Raw genomic sequence first — 24,307 nt, 5'->3', positions numbered from 1 at the left:
TAATATTGTGATCTCCTTACTGAGGCTTAATCCTATCAGGACAAAGACACCCATCCATAATCCTGAAGCTCCTCCTGCAACACAACTCAGGCTAAATATGTCTCATCGCAATTTCATAGCCATAAAAGCAACATTTAAATACGTTCCAGCTGTATTTTAAATGGGAATCAAATTCAAACGCAACAAAAGTATCACATGATGCGCATTTTTAATCCTGTCCAGGATTCACCCCTGTTAAGCACCCCTGCAAAATTTTCAACATGTACATTTACCACAGATTCAAACATAGGGAGGGGAGAAAGTCTAGGGTGGCTGCGAGTGACTGACCCAGGAAGAGCTGGACTCCTGGTTTACCCCTTGTTTCATCTGATAAATCCCTCTCTCTCTCTGGCTCTCTCTCTGGTTATGTAATACTGCAGTTTTGCAAAGCTGCTGATGTGACAGATCCATGTACCTACAGACACTCACAGCCCAGTGATCAACCAGATCACGCTGTACTTTGTGCGATTGCCGTCCTTGCATCGGGTTGTTATAATTGACTTTAAAATTGATTGTCGTGCCCTCCACCCCATTCCCACCATCACATCGGCTTCCGATGTTGCATCACATTATTTTCCACAGATTCTCTGTCTCTATTTTCACATGCAGCATGTGTCACTGGATGCCATGCGAGGCAGAAGGGAAACAGACAAGGTTACACAATGTGACCTCGCCAGCTGTTCCTGTATGTATGTGTTTGGAGGGTGGATGTAGGAGAATGATGGAGGGAGGGGTCCGGAGGGAGAGGGCCATCACACAATGTGACTGGTGACAATCCCCTTGTTCTGCGGAGGGAGACAGGGAGGGGTGGAGGGTCGGGGCGACCCGGGATGAACACACGCATGCACAGTCAGGGACGTGAAAAGGGTGATCACACGCACGCACACGCACACCTCCTGATTCAGCGGAACAGATTTATAGTCATCACCTCTCCCTGCAGCAAAGAGCCAGCCCGCTGCTGCTGCTGTTGCTACCGCCGCCGCCGCCGCCGCCGCTGCTGCTGCACACCCGGCATCCCAGAGCCGCCGCGTTGGCGTGGATTAACGCCTCTGTCACAACTCGACTACGTGTTTACCGGCTTTCACTGCAGCTGGGAAACTGAGGGGAGGTGGAGGTAGTGGAGGGTGGACGTGAAAGCAGATCTGCGCGGAACCAGACCGGAGAACCCGAGCGACGAATGTGAAGGATGAAGAAACTAAAGAGCGGTGACCGCATCGGGGATGGCACCGCGGAGGACCTGCGGGACAAATAGATCACCATTACAAAGCTGCGTCTTGCGGGCTTCACATCGGGACCCCAAACCTCGTAGGGACATGTCCGTCATAATGGGATAGATTTACACCTCTGTACGTTGCCATGGATACCAGCACGCGAAAATTTACAGTGCGGAGATGGTTTTCAATCTACTTGAAGAACAAAGCAGCGAGGAATAAGAATACAACCGGGTTCTGCCAGCTGGAGGTCAGTGAGTGTTTGGAACTAGGAGCTGTGCAAACTTATGTCATGTCAACGTTATATCAAGCTCAAGGCTATTGGGCCCTTGTGCGTGAGAGGTGTCTGAAGGCCCTCTCCACACATCAGCCAACCAAACAAACAAGTTTCCTGGAAGCTATAAAACGTGGGGGCTCTACTTATTTAAAAACAAAAGATGAGAAATTCCTTCATGGCTGCATAAAATGCAAGTAGAAACTCGATCTGACATGATTTTTGCAGGCAAAAAAGGGAAAATGAATACATCTAAAATGCCACACACATCTCCTTGATGGAAAATCTGCAATATGAATATGCAAATAGTTTTCATTCCCAAAGCGGCATCGCCGTCATTACTATATCTCATTGCCACAAGTTTACAGGACGTGCTCTGTATCTGCAGAATATGAAAACAGATCTGTATTAAAAATATTTGTGGTCACATGTCACATCTATAGGCTCGGCTCTAAAAATCTGGTTTACAGTGAACAAAGAAAATTCATATTTTGAACAAAAAAATGTGGAAAAATGCACTTTTGTGTAGAAGTCCCATTTTTTTCCCCAAGGGAAAGCCCCAACTTTCAACTGCAGGAATAAGACAAACCCAATTTTACTTGATGGGGATTTCAGCCAAATCGGGTTTTCTTGCAATGACCCACCCTAAATATCACCGATCTATAGTGTAAAATCTGTGGATATAGCTAGTAACCCGACAGGTGAAGGGAATCCATTGCATAGGGAGTTTGGAGTTGCAATGACACCGGTGACGACACTGTGAAAACACTATAGAGGATGGATGCAGAGAGAACATGTGCTACTTGGACTCATATGAAATTCTGGGCAATGTCATTGCCTCTGCATTGTCTCAGCTGTTGGATGTGTCTGTCAAGAATCCAGAAGAGTTAGAGGCTGTCTTCATGGAAATTCTTTCAGACAGACAAAAATGCCGACAGACAAACAAGCAGCGAGCCAGGCAGGCAGGTTGAAAGATAAATGGACCCAGACAGATTGATTCAGAGGCCACAGCAGTGAAGGTCTATTTTTAGCTTCCATAAAAAAGAAAAAGAAACAAATGCAGGAGACTGAGGCAGCATGCAGTTTGTAGCCTATCAACCTGTGCATTTGGGTTATTAATAATAAAAGAACCCCTGCCTTGTTTTGACTGCATGCAGATGAATCAGCCTGACAGATCTACCTGTCAGTCTGAGGGTTTGTCTCTCTGGCTGGTAATGTCAGCTTGTTTGTTTGTTTACCTGGTGGGCTGTCTGTCCATATCTAGAACATGATGCTCTGATAGCCCATGTGGGGCAAGTTCTCTGTCCTTCATTAGAAGGCTGAAGTTAAATATCAGCATCCCAGAGGGTTCTGCTTGAGACTTGTTTTCCATCTGGCAGGCATACCTGCTGCTGTCCTGTTTGTGAAAAGATTAATTAATCACACAGAGACAGAAAGCGCTGCTAATCTTCTCTAAACAGGATGATACTTTCAAGTATGCAGCACCTCAAGACACACCCCGATCATCACATCAGTTATGATAAAATTGCCTTCTAAGATTCATATTTCATAGATTTATGATACTTACTACTGATCATATCCTCAGATCACCAATGGAACAACGCCACCCTGTCATCATGCAACCATTCTCATCTGAATTCATCATGCATGTTGTGTGTATGACTTTGACCATAAAATAAGGTAGCCACAATTTCTTAGGAGAAAGATGTACACTTTAGTGTTCTAATTTGTTGATGTGACCTTTAAAATATACAAAATAATCATATAAAAAAGCCCTCAAACAGAATCTTCTGGGTAAAGAGCTGCACTGTTGCTATGCTCTCTGCTCAGCTTTCCTCCCCTCTCCTTCTGAGGATTAATACGTGGCTCTGGTTGGTGCTGGAATTTTCCTTCAATCTACACTGTGAAAAAATGTTTTAGTCATTGCCCTGTTATTGTGATACAACCGTTTGTCCTGGATTCCACCTGTTTCTAATACAAATCTGCTTATATTTCAAGCCATCTGAGGAAACCAAGTAGTGTGATGCTTTAGTTAGCCTCATTGTGTGACCATGATTCAGTTCCCCCACTCACATGATATATATTTTTGCATTCAGAAATGCAAAGAGCTGTTATATGTTAAAAAAATGATTAATTGGGTCCATCATGTGATGTGCATTAGATGAAATCAATGGAAAAAAAGGCTGAATTTTTAAAAGAATAGAAAACTGTTTTGCATGTAATAACAGATATTATGTAGCACTTTCACTGCAAAGGCAGCTTCAAAAATGTCCAAAAGAAACAGGTAAAAGACATACTTTGATTTTTTTAAGTATTCCATCATGTTTCAGTCACGCAAAATTATTGGAATTGTCAAGCGAACTATAAAAGAGGCAGTAGTGTAATACTCAGTTTTAGAATGTATTTACAAATCACACCGCATCATCACCCAGTACATCAGATCAGACTTTGTATCCAGGAGGCCAAAACATTTACTGAAGCAACATTGGAAGAATGAAGGTTCTTTTGAAAAAGTGCGTGAAGTCAATGGACGATTATTAACCACTGTCCATGTTGCAATTCATTTCTGACTGAAAGCAGGGTCTTAAGCACTGACAGCTTTATTGAATTACAGTATGTTGTCTTACTGACAAATCTAAGCTGTGCATCATGTTGTCATCGTATGCCTCACTGGGCAGAGTGAATGGGGTGAAAAAGACCGCTTACACTTTGCATCACCACCACCTACCCATACCTTTCCAATAACATAATGTGTTATAATAACCAGTGGCGTGCATTAGATCTATTTATCATGTTTTTTCCATCACGGACATTACATAAACAGTAATTACAGACTGAAACCTGTAAATACAATTAATCATTTTCTAAAGATGGCTCAGATTTTTGTCTTGTTTTTTATCTTTTGAATACTGACACCCTCCTCTTTCTCCTCAGGATGAAAGTATACTGAAGGAGATTGACATCAGCCACCATGTTAAGGAGGGTTTTGAGAAAGCTGACCCCTCTCAGTTTCAGCTACTCAAGGTGCTGGGACAGGGATCCTACGGAAAGGTAGAAATCAAACTTTACAAACGCAATCTCTGACACATGAAGATCTCAGATCTCTTATAAAGTAAAAGAGCTTGAGTCCATGTTACGTGGGAACAGGGATAAGGATCTCACAGTGTGATTATCCCACGAACAGTACCCCAGTGTTTGCCCTCTTGTCTGGCTGACCGTGATATATTATTACATCACTTTATTACATCGCTTTTATTTATTAGTTCTAGAGCCATATTTCTCTCAGTTCTCTCTTGGTCCTTACCAAGTGCCTCTGAATTGGTGATGGTGGATCTAGTCTTATATATTAGGCTCATGTGAGACCTTATTTGATGGGAGTTGGTGAATTGCTTTTCCAAGGGCATGGGCAGGTACCACTGCCAGTTTTACAGTGTTGTTGGGCTAGCGTGCTTGCATAGCATGCCATACTCATGCCATTTGGCAACCGTAAGCCATGTACAGTATAGCTGTATCTGATGATAACTGGAATTAACCTTACTTTACCTAATACTGGTAAGGTTGTGTGTGACTGGCAGCCTGGCAGCTGCAGACATTAGTGTTTCTATTTTAGCTCCAATCTTATCCATATTTGTAGCAGCAAGGGTAGCGGTGTCATGCATAATAAGAAACAATTTAATGTTAATTTTCCATAAAAATGCTGACTCTTGTTCCATTAATCTCCCTCCTCCTCAATTCCAGTACCACCTTTGACACTATCAACCACTCCATCCACATCACCTGTCTCTAGTCCTCCCATGGGGTAACTGGCACTGACAGTGGAATTGTATCTCATTAATTCATGTCCATCAATGAATGGAACTCCTTAACTGCCATAATCCCCCATGCAGTCCGCCAGGGTTAGTACTCAGCTCTCTCCCCTTCATCCTCTGAATCCTTCCAACTTGGGCAGATTCTCAGCCATCATCCCCCCCAAGGTTTCCCTACCCTCCGCTATCGTCTCCCCTTAATATTGATATCTCCATTGCAATCTCCTCTATTCATGTCCTGAATGTTGGTACTGTCTTGACCCAGTTGTCTCTTTCGCCACTCATGTAAACAAAAACAGCCTTTTTCTTTTTGAGTAACATTGCTTCTTCCCAGCCCACTCAATCCTTTTCAGCTATTGGAACATTAACTCCTACTCTCATTCATCATGGCCTTACAATCAAAACTGCATACATGCTCACCTCTACTTGTTGTTAAAACCCGTCACATTATGATTTGATACAGGGATAATTTCAAAGCATAAGTGACTACCTTCCAATCCCTTGACAAGCTGAATATACAATCTGTTTTATCCTCCTGTCACATAGGGAGATCTATTATGTATGTCCGGGTGCTTTTCTTGGACATAGTTCACCCTTTCATAATTTCATACGAATTTCCTAAACTGGGCCTGAATTCAGCTATCAGCAGCTAGACTCCAGACTTCCTGACCAACTATCCCCAGATGGTCAGGCTGTGAAAACAAAAAACTCACTCTAATCTTGAATACAGTAAAATCTATTCTGTATGCCTTTTCACCTATGAGAATCAAAAAGTTCCCAGAAGAAAAGACAGTCGTAGGTCTGATCGTCAACAATGACTCAATGCTGGGAGGAAGTTCGAAACCTGCCACTGACAAAAATGGTCTCAATCATTACTTATGAGTCAACGTGACATTGTGGCTGTACTAAAACCATTGTGACTGAGGGATGGCGTGGCTCAGAGCAGTGGTCAGGTTGTGCAATATGTATAACTGAATGTGACAACAAGGTTATTGCTTCCCCAAAACAGTGAAACAAAGCTTTTTGCACCAATCCTTGAATATCTGGCCAACAAGTTCCAATAGTCCCTTGACTCATTAAGTGTTGAGACAACAATACAAGAGAACATAACAGTACTACTATCAAAGCTACACAAAGTACCTTTAAGCAGAGAAAGGAGGTCAATGGGAGTGTAAGAGCATTTTTGAATAAATTATACAATGCTATTTTTCACACCGATAAATTATCTCAGAAAAATAATTATGAAACTAATTGTAAATCATGATTTCCCAGGTTTTTCTGGTGAGAAAGATCAGAGGAGTGGACAGAGGACAACTATATGCCATGAAAGTCTTGAAGAAAGCCACCTTGAAAGGTAAAAAAAAGTATATTATGGGATAGGAATCTCAAGCTGGAAATTAAAAAGAAACCTTGACAGTATAATCATTAATTTATAGTAATGGGGGAAGCACTTTACAGTGTTACTTTGCATAAAGCAATTTAGATTTTTACTTATTGCTTTATGCAAAGTAACGCTGTACTTAAAAGGTAATGCCAGAAAGGATGTTATTCATATGACATAACCCTCTTATCACTTTCATTGACGCAAGCACTTATGTCCCAATGCATATAGGGACATAGGCCCTACATACATAGGCCCTATATACATAGGCCAATGCTATAGGCCCAATGTCAAATACTGTAATAGTTTATTGGCTTTTCTAGCTTTTTATGTGTGGGTAGCTTTCAACAATTAGTTTCCAGGGAGTGAGGATATATGGACATCTAAACTCACAACATGCCCTACATTCAGATGGATTTTGTTGAAAGAGGTTAGTTTGTACTTTCAGATAAACTCGTCAAGCTCAAATGAGATTATTGTAAACCATGCTGCACATTCAAAAACTGGTTGACATGTTGTGTGCTGATTTTGTGTCTTGGTACAAGACAATCTTCTTAACCTGCAACCCGGGAATTTAAGTAGCTGGGTTCACATTGTAGGACAGATTCATATGGCGCAATTCAAAAATAATGGTATTGATCTAATTTGATTTTAAATATTTTTAATTAAGTAAATGTAGTGTAATTCCATGCAAAATATATTCATGACATAAGAGGCTTCTCTCTGTCACACACACACACAGATAGAAATAACTGAATGTTATTAAATAGATTAATCTCTCCTGTTTATCTCCCTAGTTCGGGATCGAGTGCGATCTAAGATGGAACGAGACATTTTAGCAGAAGTGAATCATCCATTTATAGTCAAACTGCACTATGGTGAGTCTGATTCTCTGCATATGTAGGTAGGTTCTGCTTTGAATATCTATTCCTCTATAACCACGGTCAACTACCTCTAACTGAAAACATAGGTTTTCTTTTGAAGACCAAAAGTGTTTTCCTAGACTGCTCCGGTGAGCCCAGCTACAAAGCAACCGTAATTGACCATATTCGTGTGGTCTGCTGGAAAGATGAATCGGTTTGATATTATATTAAAGAGAATATTTCAATTTTATAAGTCTTAAAAATACATTATGACAGAGCAGAATATCTAAGTATTCCTTGACTGTTAATACTCATATTTTTCCATACATTTGTAACTTGATGTGTGTGTCTGCCTGTGTGTGTGTGTGTGTGTGTGTGTGTGTGTGTGTGTGTTTAGCCTTTCAGACAGAAGGAAAGCTCTATCTGATCCTGGACTTCCTCCGAGGAGGAGATCTTTTCACTCGCTTGTCAAAAGAGGTAGGAAAGAAATTTGTAAGCTCCTTCGCACTTGTTTCATCTCCACTTGAATAAATGACAAGCCTTTACTTTTCATAGACTAATTTATTTATTATACTTTATCAATCCCTTGTGGGAAACCCATTCTCTGCATTTAACCCAACATGAATGAACCATGAGCAGGGGAGCAATTAGGGGTTCAGTGTTTTGCTCAACAACACTAACACACTAGGAGGAGTCGGGAATCGAACCAGGAATATTTGGTTCCGAGGAAGCTCTACCGCCTGGGCCACGCCGCCCCTAAACTTACTGCAAAAACTGGTCTGGAATCATCAGTGTTAATATAGCAGACATCTCTTCCCTTGTGACTGCAGTAGTGATGGGAGATGGAGCTGTAAAAGAGTAGCATGTCTCAAAACAACTTGTAAAAATAAAGCATGAAACAGTTAAGACTTGTAGTTAAAATCTCTGAACACAGGAGCTCCTCTTGGCATTCTGAGAGAGTGAGCCAGTGAATATTCAGTTTAGAGGGAATAATTCCTTTAAACATTTTACTTTTGACTATGAAATAAACAGATAAATGAATAAACAGTGGGGTCACTAGCATCCCTATAGTAACCATTGCCTCTGGAATGCTGTTCCTTGCATTTTTGATAAGTTGTGGTGATTTTGTTGACATCTCTTGAAAAAAACATATTTCCACAAACATAACAAAATTTGATAGAGCGCACTCAACCGTAATAGCATCTTCTGAATGGCCCATTGACACAAGAATAAAGGAATGGGTTTTGTTTTCAAAAACTGTTTGGTTCCTAGGTTCCATAATTTCAATGTTTGGGTTTTTAATAAAATCAGAATAATCTATTTAGTTCTACAATCTTTTCTTGGAGAATAACTAGGGTGCACCAAATTATGAAGGCAGTTTATTAGTTTATTTTAGGCTCCTGTCCCAGAGATCACGCTTTCCAAAAAAAGTGCTACTTAGCATTTCAGACAGCAAACTCATTGTTTTGGTTGAGGAACATTTATTGAAAAAAAAAAAAACATTAAAAAAGTGATTCTAAAATGTCATTAATTTCACACATCTGGTAGTGCAGTGTCTGACATCTAAAACAGTCCATTTGAGTCCATGATTGAAGTGAAATCTATTTTTTTAGCTTACTTGCTATGTTTTTTGGTTTTGCCTCATGACATTGATGGTGTATACTTTGTTTTTTAGGTCATGTTTACAGAAGAGGATGTAAAGTTCTATCTGGCAGAGTTGGCACTGGCTTTAGACCATCTACATAGTTTGGGGATCATTTACAGGGACCTAAAACCAGAAAAGTACAGTCCAGCCCACCACCCTAGTACTGAACATGTCTTTCACAAATTTGTTGTTTTAAAGTCAATACTTTAATCTCCACTTTTCTCAACAGTATTCTTCTTGATGAAGAGGGTCACATTAAGATAACTGGTCAGTTTCTCAAAATGCTATTTCTCAATTTCCAATTCTCTTCATCATTCTTCTAAACTTCTCATTTTCTCTTTCTCTTGCTCTCCCTGCAGACTTTGGATTGAGCAAAGAAGCAATTGACCATGATAAAAGAGCTTATTCATTCTGTGGAACCATTGAGTATATGGCTCCGGAGGTTGTCAACCGAAGAGGGCACACACAAAGCGCTGATTGGTGGTCATTCGGGGTACTAATGGTATGATTATTATTATTATTATTATCGTTGTATTACTGCACTTGGTTTAACAGCGATAGTCACGATACCTTGTGACAAAAAGACGGTGATAATGTTACACAGTGGTAGTTTCTTCATTTGGCTTCCTCGTGGTAGAAAAACTGCTTAATTACGCCGTCTGCCAGATTATGTCACTTACATCATTTTTCGTCATCGTGCATCTGCTGGTGCTTCTGTTTGCTTTGTTAACTGGCAGATTCACTAATACTGAAAACGAGGTTAACATTGACCGACAGCTGGCAGCAACATAAGGACGCCAGCAAAAAGTGGTACCAATATCTGTCCTCAGCTAATGCTAGCAATCTGCAGGGAAACAAATAAACAAAAAAGAATCATAGCTGAATTTAAAATCCAAATGAATCATACAAAATAGGCACTAATCATTGAAAAATGTAATAAGACATCATATATTTATATATTATGACAATGTCCCTAATAGATTTGAGATTGGGCTCTCATATTAATAGGTTATTAATCTATACATAACACTACATCATGATAATACACTTACGCCTAAGGTAGCCCCGCTCTCCTACAATGGAAGAATTCAAAACTGGAAAGTTTTGAATTAAACTCTAAGAACACATATTTGATTATGTTTCCACTCCGTCTGTATTTTATGCAAAGGGTGCCCCAAGTGTCTGAGCTGTGGTCTGACAATTGTGATTTTTTTTGTCCTACAGTTTGAAATGTTGACAGGGTCACTTCCATTCCAAGGAAAGGATCGCAAGGAGACAATGGCACTCATTCTAAAGTAACAATTTTTCATATTATGTTTTATTCTTTTTCTTAAAGTCAATGTTTAAAGCATAAAGCATTTGTATACAGGGTTTATGATTGACTTTTTTATGTTATTTCATGCCTTCTTGGATTTGCATGTAGGCTCAATGGAAATGTCCATGTTTATGCACAAATTTTTCAAGATGTTATACATTTGGACTGAAGAATTAAAGTTCAGCAAATAATGGGCAGTTGTAGAAGTGTACTGGTTTGCATTAATACTGATGTTAGGATGCGCATTCTATGAGAATATCATAATGCTCCTCTAGAGGTGGTGAATCCCATTCATACTGCAAAACAAATACAAAAGTCCCATGATACAACACTTTCAAAGTTCAAGTTCTGTATGACTAAATGTCTGCCTAATGTGTGTTAGGGCCAAACTGGGAATGCCACAGTTCCTCAGTCCTGAAGTGCAGAGTTTATTAAGAGCGCTCTTCAAGAGGAACCCTGCTAATCGCCTGGGTAATGTCACACTGTATATACAGTAGATGGTTAGCATTGAAATGGATCAGCCAGTATTTCAGATTCAGATACACAAATAGTTTGAGGAGATGCAAAATTCTCATGGATGTTTTGCAGAAAGTTATAATAAATCAAACATGTCCAACCTCTCACATACACATGCAATAACTATTACAACTGATATGATGAAATATCCTTATTCAGTTTAATTGCAAGCATTGCATTCTTTGAAAAGCTTCATTAAATTGATTATTAATTAATTATTAAACTGCATATAATGTTGAGTTAATAATGTTTATGAAAACCTAAACTACACTTGAATATTTAAATACAGATTCGATTGCCCTTGTACATTTTCCCTTTGGTTTTTTTATCATTCTTTTAGAAAATGTCAATTCGTATGTCTTATAGGTGCAGGACCAGATGGAGTGGAAGAAATAAAACGGCATTGTTTCTTTGCATCTATAGACTGGAATGTGAGTATGCCTACAAAACATTAAGAATATACATTTTTTTATCATCCTTACATCCTTATATCTGATTTGCCTGATCCCACTCATTTTTGAAAAGCGGGGACCCATTAAACATAGAATGGCAGATGTACTATGCAATGCATCATGCAATAAATGGTCAGATGCTAAGATAAGGTATTGGAAATACATCAGCTACAATAGCCAAAATGTACAAGCATGTGGTATCAGGTGAGTGAATCCTACTACATGATTCTACTCATGGTGCAGATAACTTTACACTAAATGCTTAATAATTCACATTTCCGCACTGCTTCTACAGCGTTATGTCCACATCTGGTAGCAATGTAACACTGCAACCTATCCAATGTTAATCAAGCATGTGCAGTCATGAGTGTTATCAGCAGTAAAATGCACAGTTTCAACATCACTGTGGATAATTTCCAATGTTTTTAACAGTTACACTGACACAACCGACAGTATTGAGTGTGGAAAGTGCAGTACAAGTAAACCGTTATATGGAGCACAGCATGAAAACTGACCATATTAAATGACTGTTCACTTTTCAGACCAAGCCATCACTTGAATATCTATCTATCTAACATCTATGAAAGGGTTCATTCTGTAAGGTTTTATATCACTTAGTGATCTAAACAGGACACACCTGCTTTTGAAGTGTCCTATGCAAGCGCCACCTATATTGCCTTAACATAAATGATCACTCTTTCACCAATTCCTGCTAATCAGAAATGCTCTGCATTGACCACATTGGAGAATCTTGTTTGTCTGCCTTTTGAGCCGTGATGCTCGCATTTCTAACAAAATCCACTATTATCTGCTTTGCATGCAGTATTATCTCCAGCCTTATCGACTGCTGTCAGTGAATTCCTCTCTAACTTATCTTCTTATTTGTTGTCAAACACTGAATTTTGCCATTTGATGAGAGAGTTGCTGGCGTTGTTTGACTAGCTATAAGACCCTTGGTGTTTCTTAAAAATGAAAATACCTTACAATTTCCCATTCCATGTATGTTCTTTTTTCGTCTTGAGGAGAAATTCTTGTGGAATTATTCAAGAACAGACTAAACAAATTCTGATTAAAGAAAAGACAATTTTGAGACCAGACATTACACGCTTCAGGAAAATAGTACCAATGAAAGCTTAATTAAAACTCATGAATCATGAAAGCCTCTGCAATAAAAGACTGCTTTGGAAAGGGAATTAAAGAGCTAATTGAGTTAGCTGACCTGATTCCCTCAAGCAGATCATTCAAGAGCCCCGGGGCTCTGAATGCATATGTCCTTTCCCTTAAGTTTTTTGCAAGAACTCTAGAATACATTATAGGACATGAATAGAATATGAAAGCACAGCCCTGCGCACTAAGATTTCAGCAATACAGCATGGAGAGAGCTCACAAAGCACCTCAACAGAAATAAGTAAGATTTTAAAATCAAGTGTGAAAGCCACCAGGAACCAAGGTGGGAAGGTCAATAGTTTATAGTTCAGACAAGGAAAAAAAGGTTATTGCATTAATCCAGGAATGATGAAATGCATTTCTGCGTTGATATTGTGGAGGGGTGCTCAAAAGCATAAAATAAATAAGTTCCAATAGATAACCAGCAGATGGCAGAATTTCCTTGACAGTGTGCTGGTAGGCAGTAATCGTTGAAGAAAATTTTATATCAAATCTTGGGACATCATAAAGGGAGTTGAGAAGCACAGTCTGTATACAGCTATCTATAGATCTAAGATTTGCTACTATCTGTTGTCAGCTTAAAATTTGAAAGAAACACCTTGTCTCTGAATAATGTGGCCATCATCAAGGGAAAACATTTTAATAAAATAAAATTGGCTCCAAACACGAGATGTGTCAAAGCTCATGTAGAGATTTCTGCTTTGTTATTTGGACCTAACTTTGATCATCAGTGATGAAACTGTGATTGTGTAAATTCTGCAGAAGTTGTACAGGAAGGAAATAAGACCCCCTTTCAAACCCACCGTTGGAAGGCCTGAAGACACTTTTCATTTTGACCCTGAATTTACCTCGAGAACTCCAACAGGTAAGTATTTTGTAAGTATTTTGACATATTTGATGACATACTTGGACAAAAAGTATGTTTGTTAATACAGTGGTATGACTAACATAATGCACAATGCTTGCTGTTTAGCAAAAGGATCTTACGTCTGTGTGTTATTAACAGACTCTCCTGGGATCCCCCCCAGCGCAAACACACACCAGTTGTTTCGAGGTTTCAGCTTTGTTGCAACGGATCAAATCCATGAGCCTAGTGTTCCTTCAGTAATGCCTTCCCGGCAGGAGATGAACAACATTAACCCAATTGCACAGGTACTACATAGACATGCTTAAAAAATTAGCCAATGTTCTGAATGAATAAATGTAGCATACAACTAATAACAGACAGTACAGACATCATTACAGTTTTAAGTTAGTAAACTGGTGTTATTTAATTTTTACAAAAATTGTAACATTTTATATTCTAAATAACATTGTAGTTGTGACCATGTATATGTGAAAAAACTATGGCGTTCAGTCCCTTGAATTTGTCATCCATTTATAATAGTTGGGTGGCTATTTAAAATAGCAGCAGATGATTTGCTGTGGATGAAAAGGATACTTTGACTGGAATGTGTTTAATGTTCATTTCGATAATACTTCAATTTGTAACAATCTGTAAAAGAATAATAGAGTCAGAAATATATAACTTATCAACTGTGATACATGTAATAATCTTTCAATTATGGTCTTAAAAAACAAATAACAGAATGGATACATTTTGTGATATTAAGTAAAAATTTATAAATGTGTAGAACAGTTATCACTATGTTAGTTTGGAAGAGCAAAATGTCTGTCAAATAAAGTTCAGTTAACTATAGAGGATTACTTAATAATCATTACCTGCCAGATGTCCATACATAAGCTGCTGGATATAATTAACTTCAATTATTTCACAACTAACTGCTGTGGAACAAATGCATGCAGTATGTTTTAATCCGTGTGACAATGCCTCCATAGCATCTCCGTGGTGACGTGGCCTTCAGTGATGTCTATGAACTGAAGGAAGAAGTAGGACAGACAGCATCCACAGTCTACAAGAGATGTATGCACAGAGTAACTGCAGTGGAGTATTCAGTGAAGGTATTTAACTCATTCCTTTTGCACTGTTGGGTTTTGTCAGATAAATCCAAAGGCAAAATCATCTTTTTGCAGCAAATTTTGAATATTTTGTATGGATTACAGATTATTGAGAGAGCAAGAAAAGATCCATCAGAGGAGATAGAGATTCTCTTAAGATATGGTCAACATCCAAATATTATTACCCTCAAAGATGTAAGTTTGAAATCCCCATGCCATGCTTTCATTACATCCAGTGCAGTATAAAATTAAAAAAAAAAAAAAAATTAAATTAAAAAAAAAAGTTTTAAAATTTAAAATTGAGATCACATGTGTTTGCATCTGCCCATAGGTGTTCGACGACGGCCAGAGTGTCTTTCTGGTTCAGGATTTATTGAGAGGAGATGAGCTCCTTGACAGGGTACTGACACTGCCGAATTTCATAGAGAAAGATGCGTCGGATATCATCTGCACTCTGACCAAGACTGTGGAATATTTACACTCACAGGGGGTAAGATGGCAGGACAGGGTGATGCATGACACACAAAAACAGAGAATGTGCTATTAAATTGGTAACATGGTTTTGACAATCCCATTTTAATCCCATTTGTTTTTACTTCCATTTACAAATGTTGGTAGATATATAGTTGTTTAAGGGGGTTTCATTTTGTCTCACTTTTCCCCCAATTTCTCTATGGAAGTTTTGTTAGAGATATTATGTAATGGAGATAAGATATTGATTATCATTATGTTACGATGATGCTATTGTTACCATGGCATTCTTATAAAACACTACACAAATAAGATAGTAATGCAGCAAATCTGTGCAAAAACTATGGATAATCTTTTTAGATTCATATATACTGTGATGACTGCCATATCCAATAGTGTTGTTCAGCTTCTGTGTGCGCCTCTTGTTGGTTCGGTCAGGTTGTTCACCGGGATCTGAAGCCCAGTAATATTCGCTACTGTGATGACAGAGGACTCCCAGAATGCATCAGAATATGTGACTTTGGTTTTGCAAAACAACTACGTGCTGAAAATGGCTTACTGATGACTCCGTGTTACACTGCTACGTTCATGGCACCAGAGGTATAGGATCCCTAACCTTAAGGAGAAATATCAGTGCACCATTGACAAATACACAGATGGTATAACTGCATTTGAAAAAGTTGGTGTCAACAGTCCCCTAAGAAATGAGAAATGTGGTTTTGTGCATGCAGGTTCTGAAGAAGCAGGGTTATGATGCTGCATGTGATATTTGGAGCCTGGGGATCCTGCTTTACACCATGATTGCGGGGTCAGTTTATTCTTTAAAAACACGTAAAGAATACCTGAGTGCTGCAGACAGAGTTCTTTTGTAAAAAGTGTTAACTAATCATGATATGACCTATTTCACTAGAAGCATTCTGCTCCTTTAATTTTGAGTTGATAATTTTGAAGATTTAAAAGTTATAAACCTTTTTCTTGTTCCAAAATGTATTCAAACTATGGATTGTTTCTCTTTCCTAGTTTCAGCCCATTTGCCAGCAGTCCTGAAGACACGGCAGAGGAAATTCTGGCTCAAATCGGTTCGGGGAAGTTCATCATCACTGGAGGAAACTGGGACAGGGTGTCAGATGCTGCTAAGGTTAGATTTCAGTAAATTCATGTGTAGAAATAGTTCAAACCCCAGCATCCTTCTACCAATATATTTACTATCCCTCATGTGTACCTGAACCAACAATCTCAGTCTGGCTTCTCAAACCTTATCTTTGAAACATCTATCATGTGCACGCAAACACACACACACACACACACACACACACACACACACACACACACACACACACACACATACACAAACGGAAACTGAAAGAGAAACATGCACATACACAGAATGGCCAGAGGTTCTGTCTGTTGTACTTATTCCATTAACCGGTTCTATTTAATTCAACAGGACATTGTAACTAAGATGCTCCATGTGGACCCTCATCAGCGCCTAACTGCCCCACAGGTAAAATTAAACTTAAGGTTTTAAGATAAAAACTGATACCATGATACCAGGTTTTATTTGTAATTAATAATTTCACTGTTTGATTGTGGAGACCCTCAATCAGGCGAGTTGAAATAATCATTATATATAATGCGGATTACAGTAAATATACCCAAAATAAGCATTTTATTGTTTGTACCCTTTGTCCAAAATTTGGCTTATGTGGTCGAAGGTAGAAAGTAGAATTTATTCTGTAATTTTTTTTCTTTTCTTTTTAGGTGCTTCGCCATCCCTGGATTGCCGATAGAGACATGCTATCAGACAAAGTTTTGTCTAGACAAGACCCACTCACTGTTAAGGTCAGTTCATGCATGTTAATTATCCAGGCATATACAAAAACTTTCATCTTTTTAAGTTAATTTCAAAAACCCAGTCAACAAGCATGTCCATGTTCAAATTGAATTTAACTACTTCCATCACAGTTAAGCGAAGCAATGACAAGTGATGCCCTAATATACTTTAAATATGGAATTACTGAACAGTTCAAAAGCTTTTCTATATCAGATTGGATCTGATTGTCAAAGATATCATGGTAATAGCAATATTGTGTACACTATCTCTGCCTCGCGATCTGTCCGTTAGGTGGCAATGTCTACCTCTTTTTATAGCACGGGTTGTTTATTAATATTTCACAATATTATCCACTAGGGGGCGCTATCTGCCACCTACTCTGCACTGAGGCGCTGCACCCCAGCTCCAGTTCTGGAGCCTGTGCAGTCCTCCAGCTTGGCTCAGCGTCGAGGGATGAAGAAAGAAGGGGGTCCCAACGTAAATTCTGACACTAAGGAAAAGTAGAAGACTCAACAATTTCAAATAAAACTTGTAACAATAATAATACTTTTAAAATAAAGCCGCATAAGGGATAATCCTAATTCTCAGGAAGTACAAAACGGTATTAGACTGAAATGAAAAATTACAGGAAGTCACAACTACAGAGGACTATAACTGATTCAATGTGAAAGATTATTCAAAGTATAACATTTCAAAATCTTATGCAAATCTATGTTCTAATTTTAAATATAACCTGTCCATTTGCTCCTGTGATTTGGAAAATCAGAACAGTTTTCTCATATTTATCAGTACCCTCTGCAGTCTGTCTTACGTACAGCTGACCTCAGATAACTAAACTAAATTTTTGGATATTGATGAGATTTATGAGGCGTGAGACGTATGCTTTACAAAAAACGTCATCTTTTATCCACACATTTAAGAGCTCCTGCAGATAAACATGGACAAACAAGCCAGGTTTTCAGTGCCACAAACACATGCCAAATGATGTGAGTTCACCCTATCGCACGTATTTAGGACACACAAGTTCATCATCATCATGAGATCTGGTGAGCCAAGCATTCAGACGTCTTCCACACTTACTCATATACAGTAAACCTGAACGAGTCAGTAATCTTTACGTGTTTTTTGTCAAATGGTCTCCAGACATGCATGTGATAAATGTAAATATCCTACCAAAGGGAATGACTAATTTAGCTGACACCATAAAAGTGTAATTGCCCCAAATATGCTTCGTAAATGTAAAGTATGTATTGTTGTCTTCCACAAATGCAGGCTTTGGATCAAAATATATTGCTTATGTCTTGTTAGATGTATCACTGACTTACTTCCCTAATCAGATGCAAGAGCTGGTTTGGGAGATATTCATGTTTGACCTAGTTTGCTCGTGTAGCTTTAGAACATGTTGAAATTGATATTTGGCTTAAGAGTGGTCAGAGAGGCATGACAAACTACAGCGCGCAATGTGGCTCTCTGGTTAATAATGCCACACCCTTAGCAAACCCCCGCAGTCTATACTATTTTGTATAATCAAACAAGCATTTAATGTTTGCTTCTTTCTTTCTTTGCTTTCATTGTTGCGTGTCTGTTTAAATTGCTGTGATGAGGCTATGTTTGTTGATAGTGTCTGAAAGCCAAAATGTTGGACGATCACTGTGTCAGAGAATTGTATATACTTCCTATTGCTGCTATCCTGACTGTAAAGAAAAATTAAATAAAAATAGTGCAATCATAAAAACGAGGTAGGACTGAACAGGGTGCTTTGCGGATATGAGTAGCACCCTTTTGTGATACGATTTACCAGTAGAAGAAAATTATCGACGTATATGGTCAGAGGTACAACTACACTGTGAAATGCTTTCCAATCAATAATGATATATAGCATTAATGCCGGACATAAAGACTGTATGAGCTGTTTTGAACTGCGCTCTTGTGAAACGTTCAGGACAGACTGGACCAATGCATCGATGAGTGAGCTGATTGTATAATGTGCTGGTCAACCACATGTTGGAGGTAGTTATGTAAATATTTTTACTTTATATTGTACATACGGCATTGAAAAAACACCTGCAATAGAAGAGATTGTGTATATATCATCATGTACAGCTATCGAAAGCAGTACAAGTGTAAATATATTTATATATAAAATGTTTGCGTATATACTGAAGTTGTACATATTATTCTGTGTTGTGCATCCCTTGCTCTGACTGTAAATACTGTCTATATCTGGCCAATCATTGACATTGTTGGCTAGAATGCCATTGTTTTGTAAATAAAGTTAAAGGAAATTAATGTTATTGAAATGAGTGACATATTTCTTTTGTTTCTTTGAAATAAATCACAACTTCTAACCTTTTTTAGGAAACACCTAATGAAATGCATGAAAGCATACATTGCCCTACACCCATCAAATTGTTTTTTGACTGACCTGTCAGATACAGTCCGAAAAACTTGCTTTATACTGTACATACTGAGAGACATTAAAACATATTTAGTAAATCGGTAAACTACGAATATATGATTAAGTTAATTGTTTCAATCAATATACCCTTTACTTTAATCTCTCAGCATTTTCTCTGCTTTGTTATATCCAAAGTTACACAGTGGATATTATGTATTACATATTTTTGAGGGCAACGATAATCTGGAAATGACAAAATCAATCTGTATCCTGCTTTCCAGTAATCTCACTCCTCTGTTTGTCAGCATCATAACAACAGTTTGAGGGGTCATCTGGAATTATATGAGTACAAACAAATGTGCAGGCTAGAAAAAATGGGTGGGGGCGGGTGCGGATTTAAATTAAAAAATTAAATCTCTCAGAATTAAGAAAACATCTTTGTAAATAGTGTCTACATCATGTCATTCTCGGGTTGAAATACAATTTGTCCACAAAAACACCAAACAGGCCTGGTCAGTACGGCAGCTGTTTCTGTATTATCTCGGAAATATTGACCAGCAAGGCTTTCCTTAACTTATCTTCTATCAGAATCAGAATCAGCAAAAACTATTTGTCCCAAAGAAGCAAGTGGGGGTACGCGGGGTAGCAGCATCAAATTGCGAACATCATAGAATAGAATTTTGCAGGCTGGGGAGCGGAGTCTGCAACCAGACGGGAGCCACTCGAAGGCCGGTGTAAGATGTGGTAACAATCTGCAAGGATCTCTTTGGCTGTTTTTAACATTTGAGTGTTTTGGAAGCAGGAGAGAGGTCTGACGGGTTGGCCAATTATTTTGGAGCAGACCAAGGTGGTGCACTCCAGGCAATTCCTGTCATGTTGGGTGCTGGAATGGAACCAGCGGGCGAAGAAGGTCATTACATTCGCAATGAAGGCATAATAGAAAATGATCAGGATTGGGTAGCTAACCTCAAATGGCCCTAGTTTCCTGAGCAGACACTGCCTTCGGTGACATTTCCTGATGATCTCCTCAATGTTAGAGGAGAACTTCAAGAGGTTGTCAAAGACAGTGCCCAGGTATCTGTACTCTTTCACCATTTCTACTGGCTCCCCTTGTATGGTGGTGGTGATCGCCTCTGCCAGTTACCTCTGCCTACTGGAGAACGTGATGACCATGTTCTTAGTCTTGCTCACATTCAGCTTCAAGCTGGAGGCTTCGCTTCAGAGCGCGAAAGTCCTGTAGTGCTGAACCGTGGGGGAGTGAAGGACCAGACAAAAGGGACAGGAGCACAGTGTCGTCGGCAAACTTCACCAGGTGGCAGTCATGTTGGGTGGACCTGCATTCATCAGTGTAGAGGACGAAGAGCAGGGGAGACAGGGTGCAGCCCTAAGGTGAGGAGGTGGAGGTGAAGAGGGTATCGGAAAGGATCTTAACCCTAATCCCAAATATATGCTTCAGACATTACAAATTTAACAAAGAAATATGATCGGTGCAAGATTTATATCGAACGGTAATGTTCTGGCTGTTTTGAAATGTGTAACAGTTAAAGCCAGTGAAAAATGAGTCAGTGTGTCACTTTTAGTGTTTTATAACATCAGCCATAGCTTAGGTAAACCAGTAGATGGCAACCAACCCCGCCCAATGCCATTCTCTCTTTCTCTCGCTCTATCTTTCTTTCTCTCTCTCTCTCCTCCATTTCTTTACAGAAGTTGCTTTAGAGTTGTAATCTCTAAAAAAAGAGGGTAAAACTAATTTGTATCAACCACCAGACACGCACTCTATAAAAGCTTTTAGCAGGCACCGGGCTGATGTGGCAGGTGGGTGTGGCTGGCTCATCAGCCTTGACATTTAAGTGCAGTAGTGCTCCGAGCAAAAGGGGATCTGAGTATATGAGTCGATACAGATGACAAGCCCCCCTGCAAAGATGATTGCAGTGGAGTGACAAGAGGAGACCAAGCAACAGATAGAGCAAAGGGAAGGTGTCGGGAGGCAGGGGATGAAAGGCAAATGAAGGAAAAAGCTACGAAAAACAATCACTTAACCTAACAATTACATCATAGTGAAAGACAATGTAAAACAGTTTTTCTGTGATAATATCTCCCAAAATTTTATTATAGCACTTAGTATGAATCTGGCTGACTGTTAATTCTAATTTCAGTTCCTCATGTAGAAAGCAGAAAAGTACTAATTAATGAAGATTGAGAGCAGGAAGATGGCTTGTATCTGGGTATCCTGTAACCTCAAAGTAACAGTTAGGGCCCCTGATAACCACTGATGTGGTGCCCCTGAGACAATGAATATATCTGGGGGTGCTGAACTTGAAATGTGACCTTTCTTTAGTGGAGAAAGTGAACCACTTTCATGCTGTGTAACGGAGCATGTTGTGGTCTGCGGGATTTGTTCTTCCGATGAAACATTATACTTCCTCGCTTTCCACTTGATATCAGTATGATCTATATCCAGAGACACTGTCTAGAATAATGAAAAGGTTAATATCTTCCAAGTATCAAGGTTAAAGTGGTCTAAATTTGAAATGACATTGGATAAATGTTTTTTGTCAGTCTTAGTTGACCATTACTGTCAAACTGTAGCAAATTTTTCAAACAATCAACCAAAATAATTTCAGTCTTCCACAAAACTGAAGAAATCACACATGTGAGATACATTAAAAAATAATGTACAATTGAGGAAATTCTAATTTATACTTAATGTTACTATTTAAAATGCTGTCAACAAGTAATGTAAAAAAATGTTTTTCTAATGATAGTAAACAAATCTACAATGAAAAAGAATTGCAATAATATTCCTCATCTTTTGATATTGCTACCATTGCAATATCTAGAATTGTGTCAACAATTCTACTTACTGTTTCGAGGGCAACATTCTACCATAATTAAGTTTGTAAATCGCTAAAAAAAAGTGTGAGAACCAATTAAATTAGTCACACACCCTATAAACACGGTCAATAATCATTTTACCTCTTCGACGTATGTCACCCATAGGCAAACACAGAGCTTTGTGCCATTATAGTAACAAAAACCTTTGACTTTTAATGTTATTTGTGAACAAGGAGACTTTGATGCTGAAAGCAGAGCCATCTAGTGGATGATAATGTCCTATTTTCAACATTTTCTTTGCAGTGGATGGTAATAATATTAATACACAGGGAATACACTGGAGGTGAGACGGGAAAGTACAGCCTTCTTTGATGAAACATTGAAACAAAGGCCCTGTTACTCTTCTGTAATATTGGACTAGGAGACGAGGCACGTACACACTCTGACAGGAATGAAGAGCCCACCACCTATGGCATTGGGCGAGCGCACACACAAGACACACAGAGACGCACAGAGACCCACGGACACCCTGTGGCACTAAAGCTAGACCTGCCACTCGGACGTTCACCGAATCAGACGGACAAATCTGTAACAGACGGCCCCTGACAAAGAGATTATCACGGTGACAGCAGAACCTTGTGCAGCTGTGGGTGGTGTTTTACAGCAGTGGTATGGGGGGTGGGGAAGTAACTGAACATTGACACATTACACAGTACTTGCAGCACGTGAGCTCAAAGTCAAAGTTACAGCAGTCTATGTATGCATTTTTATGTCCATCAATTGCCATGTTTTTGTATGTCGCTAGCCCGTGTGTTTGGAGGAGGGGGACTAAAGATGGAATTGAGATTATTACTTGTTAAGTCACATTAGGAAAGGAATCTTGTCAATCTCTACCTGAGAGAAAAGTCCTGAGTGGCGTTTGTACAACAACTGCATCAAACCTTACCTATCGACATGGTAAGAAGTATATAACCTCATAGTGTAAACAGAAACTATTCTTCCAGTACTCTTACAAGCAGGGAAGTACTTCTAAACACATTAGGTTGCACTATTTTTTCAAATGTATTTTGTCTGGAGAATTATTTTGCCCTTGTGGCCTGATGTAAACCTGATCAACATTTCACATTATTCATTTTTAAGCATAATGCTGTTCTAAAACTGTTTGACTTTCTTTGTCTTGCAGTTTTTAATGCTCCGATGCAACACTTTTAACCTTTTCTATCCAACAACACTGTTCAGCAGTAGGTCAGCTGCTGATACTTTGTCCTCCCAGCTGGTGCCTCACTGCTCACTTTGAAACTCCCCTGGCTGCATATTTTTGGTAATTTGGGGTTCTCAGAATGTTGAAATTGTCCTTAAACCAATAAAATGAAATAAAAATCAGAATGTGTTGCTCCCTCTATCCATTTATAGGGATCTCTAAGTGCATTTGAGTGAGCTCCTACCTGCTGAACACTGGTGTATTAAAACTTGTTTCATAAAGGCCAACATTTACATATTTCACTTTTGTTTGTCTCACAAAAATGGCTAAATAAATAAAATATAGAGGGGCAAAGATTTCCATGTTAACTTTAGCACAGGGTATTTCTACTGGACAGCCTCTTTGTTTCAATTATTTTATAATGATACACTAGTCATGTTTTAACATGATGTGTATATAAAAATGTAATTGTATATTTACTACAGTAGACTACATGAATTGGCAACAAACACATAGGTTGGTTTGCCTAGACTTGTATGTATTAAATAATTTGTGTTTTAGACTAGGAGCTATAAATGGACAGGTATGAGTCATTGTCTGAAGATGAACTTTTTAAACTATTTCTGATTATCTAATATTCTGTGTATATGTAGTCTTATTGAACACCACATTAAAATTCTTACATCACAGAAAGTAAAATCTAGCCTTTTGTCCTCACTTCAGAATTGAGACAGCCACTTCCTTCTATGATCACAACTGAGTGATTTTGTTCCTGAATGCAACAAAAAGACTTGATAGCATACTGACATCCATGTAAACGCTGTCATTATCAAGCAGTTTTTCCGCAGTTTCCGCAGTTGACAAAACTTTCAGCGGGACTTTATGGTCCAAATGATCAAAATATTCAACACATGCTGTGACAATTTATTTTCCCCCATCG

General features: G+C 38.8%; 1 protein-coding gene across 1 annotated transcript; it reads left to right on the top strand.

The window, feature by feature from the left end:
* The first annotated feature begins 1,138 nt into the window (after positions 1 to 1,138).
* On the top strand, positions 1,139 to 19,227 carry LOC147217886 (ribosomal protein S6 kinase alpha-2-like). The gene is made up of 22 exons (XM_086175050.1): positions 1,139 to 1,500; positions 4,459 to 4,575; positions 6,603 to 6,684; positions 7,509 to 7,589; positions 7,972 to 8,051; positions 9,250 to 9,356; positions 9,449 to 9,486; positions 9,579 to 9,721; positions 10,444 to 10,514; positions 10,917 to 11,005; positions 11,417 to 11,481; positions 13,432 to 13,534; positions 13,676 to 13,821; positions 14,509 to 14,631; positions 14,734 to 14,823; positions 14,960 to 15,118; positions 15,538 to 15,699; positions 15,831 to 15,907; positions 16,120 to 16,237; positions 16,547 to 16,603; positions 16,861 to 16,941; positions 17,291 to 19,227. The coding sequence occupies exons 1-22, from the start codon at positions 1,396 to 1,398 to the stop codon at positions 17,435 to 17,437; spliced, it is 2,241 nt and encodes a 746-aa protein (XP_086031176.1). The 5' UTR covers positions 1,139 to 1,395; the 3' UTR covers positions 17,438 to 19,227.
* Positions 19,228 to 24,307: the final 5,080 nt, after the last annotated feature.

The sequence above is a fragment of the Fistularia commersonii genome, chromosome 27 (genome assembly GCF_037954325.1).
Source record: "Fistularia commersonii isolate RoL2024-O1a breed Wild chromosome 27, RoL_Fcom_v1.0, whole genome shotgun sequence".
Classification (NCBI taxonomy): domain Eukaryota; kingdom Metazoa; phylum Chordata; class Actinopteri; order Syngnathiformes; family Fistulariidae; genus Fistularia; species Fistularia commersonii.
The sequence above is the reverse complement of the archived record's forward strand: the minus strand, read 5'-3'. Positions and strand labels throughout refer to the sequence as shown.

Coding starts and splice junctions, on each gene's coding strand:
- LOC147217886 (XM_086175050.1), top strand. CDS start 1,396: ATGGATACCAGCACGCGAAAATTTACAGTGCGGAGATGGTTTTCAATC. Junction 11,482..13,431: donor TTGCATCTATAGACTGGAAT/GTGAGTATGCCT, acceptor TAAATTCTGCAG/AAGTTGTACAGGAAGGAAAT. Junction 16,942..17,290: donor AAGACCCACTCACTGTTAAG/GTCAGTTCATGC, acceptor ATTATCCACTAG/GGGGCGCTATCTGCCACCTA.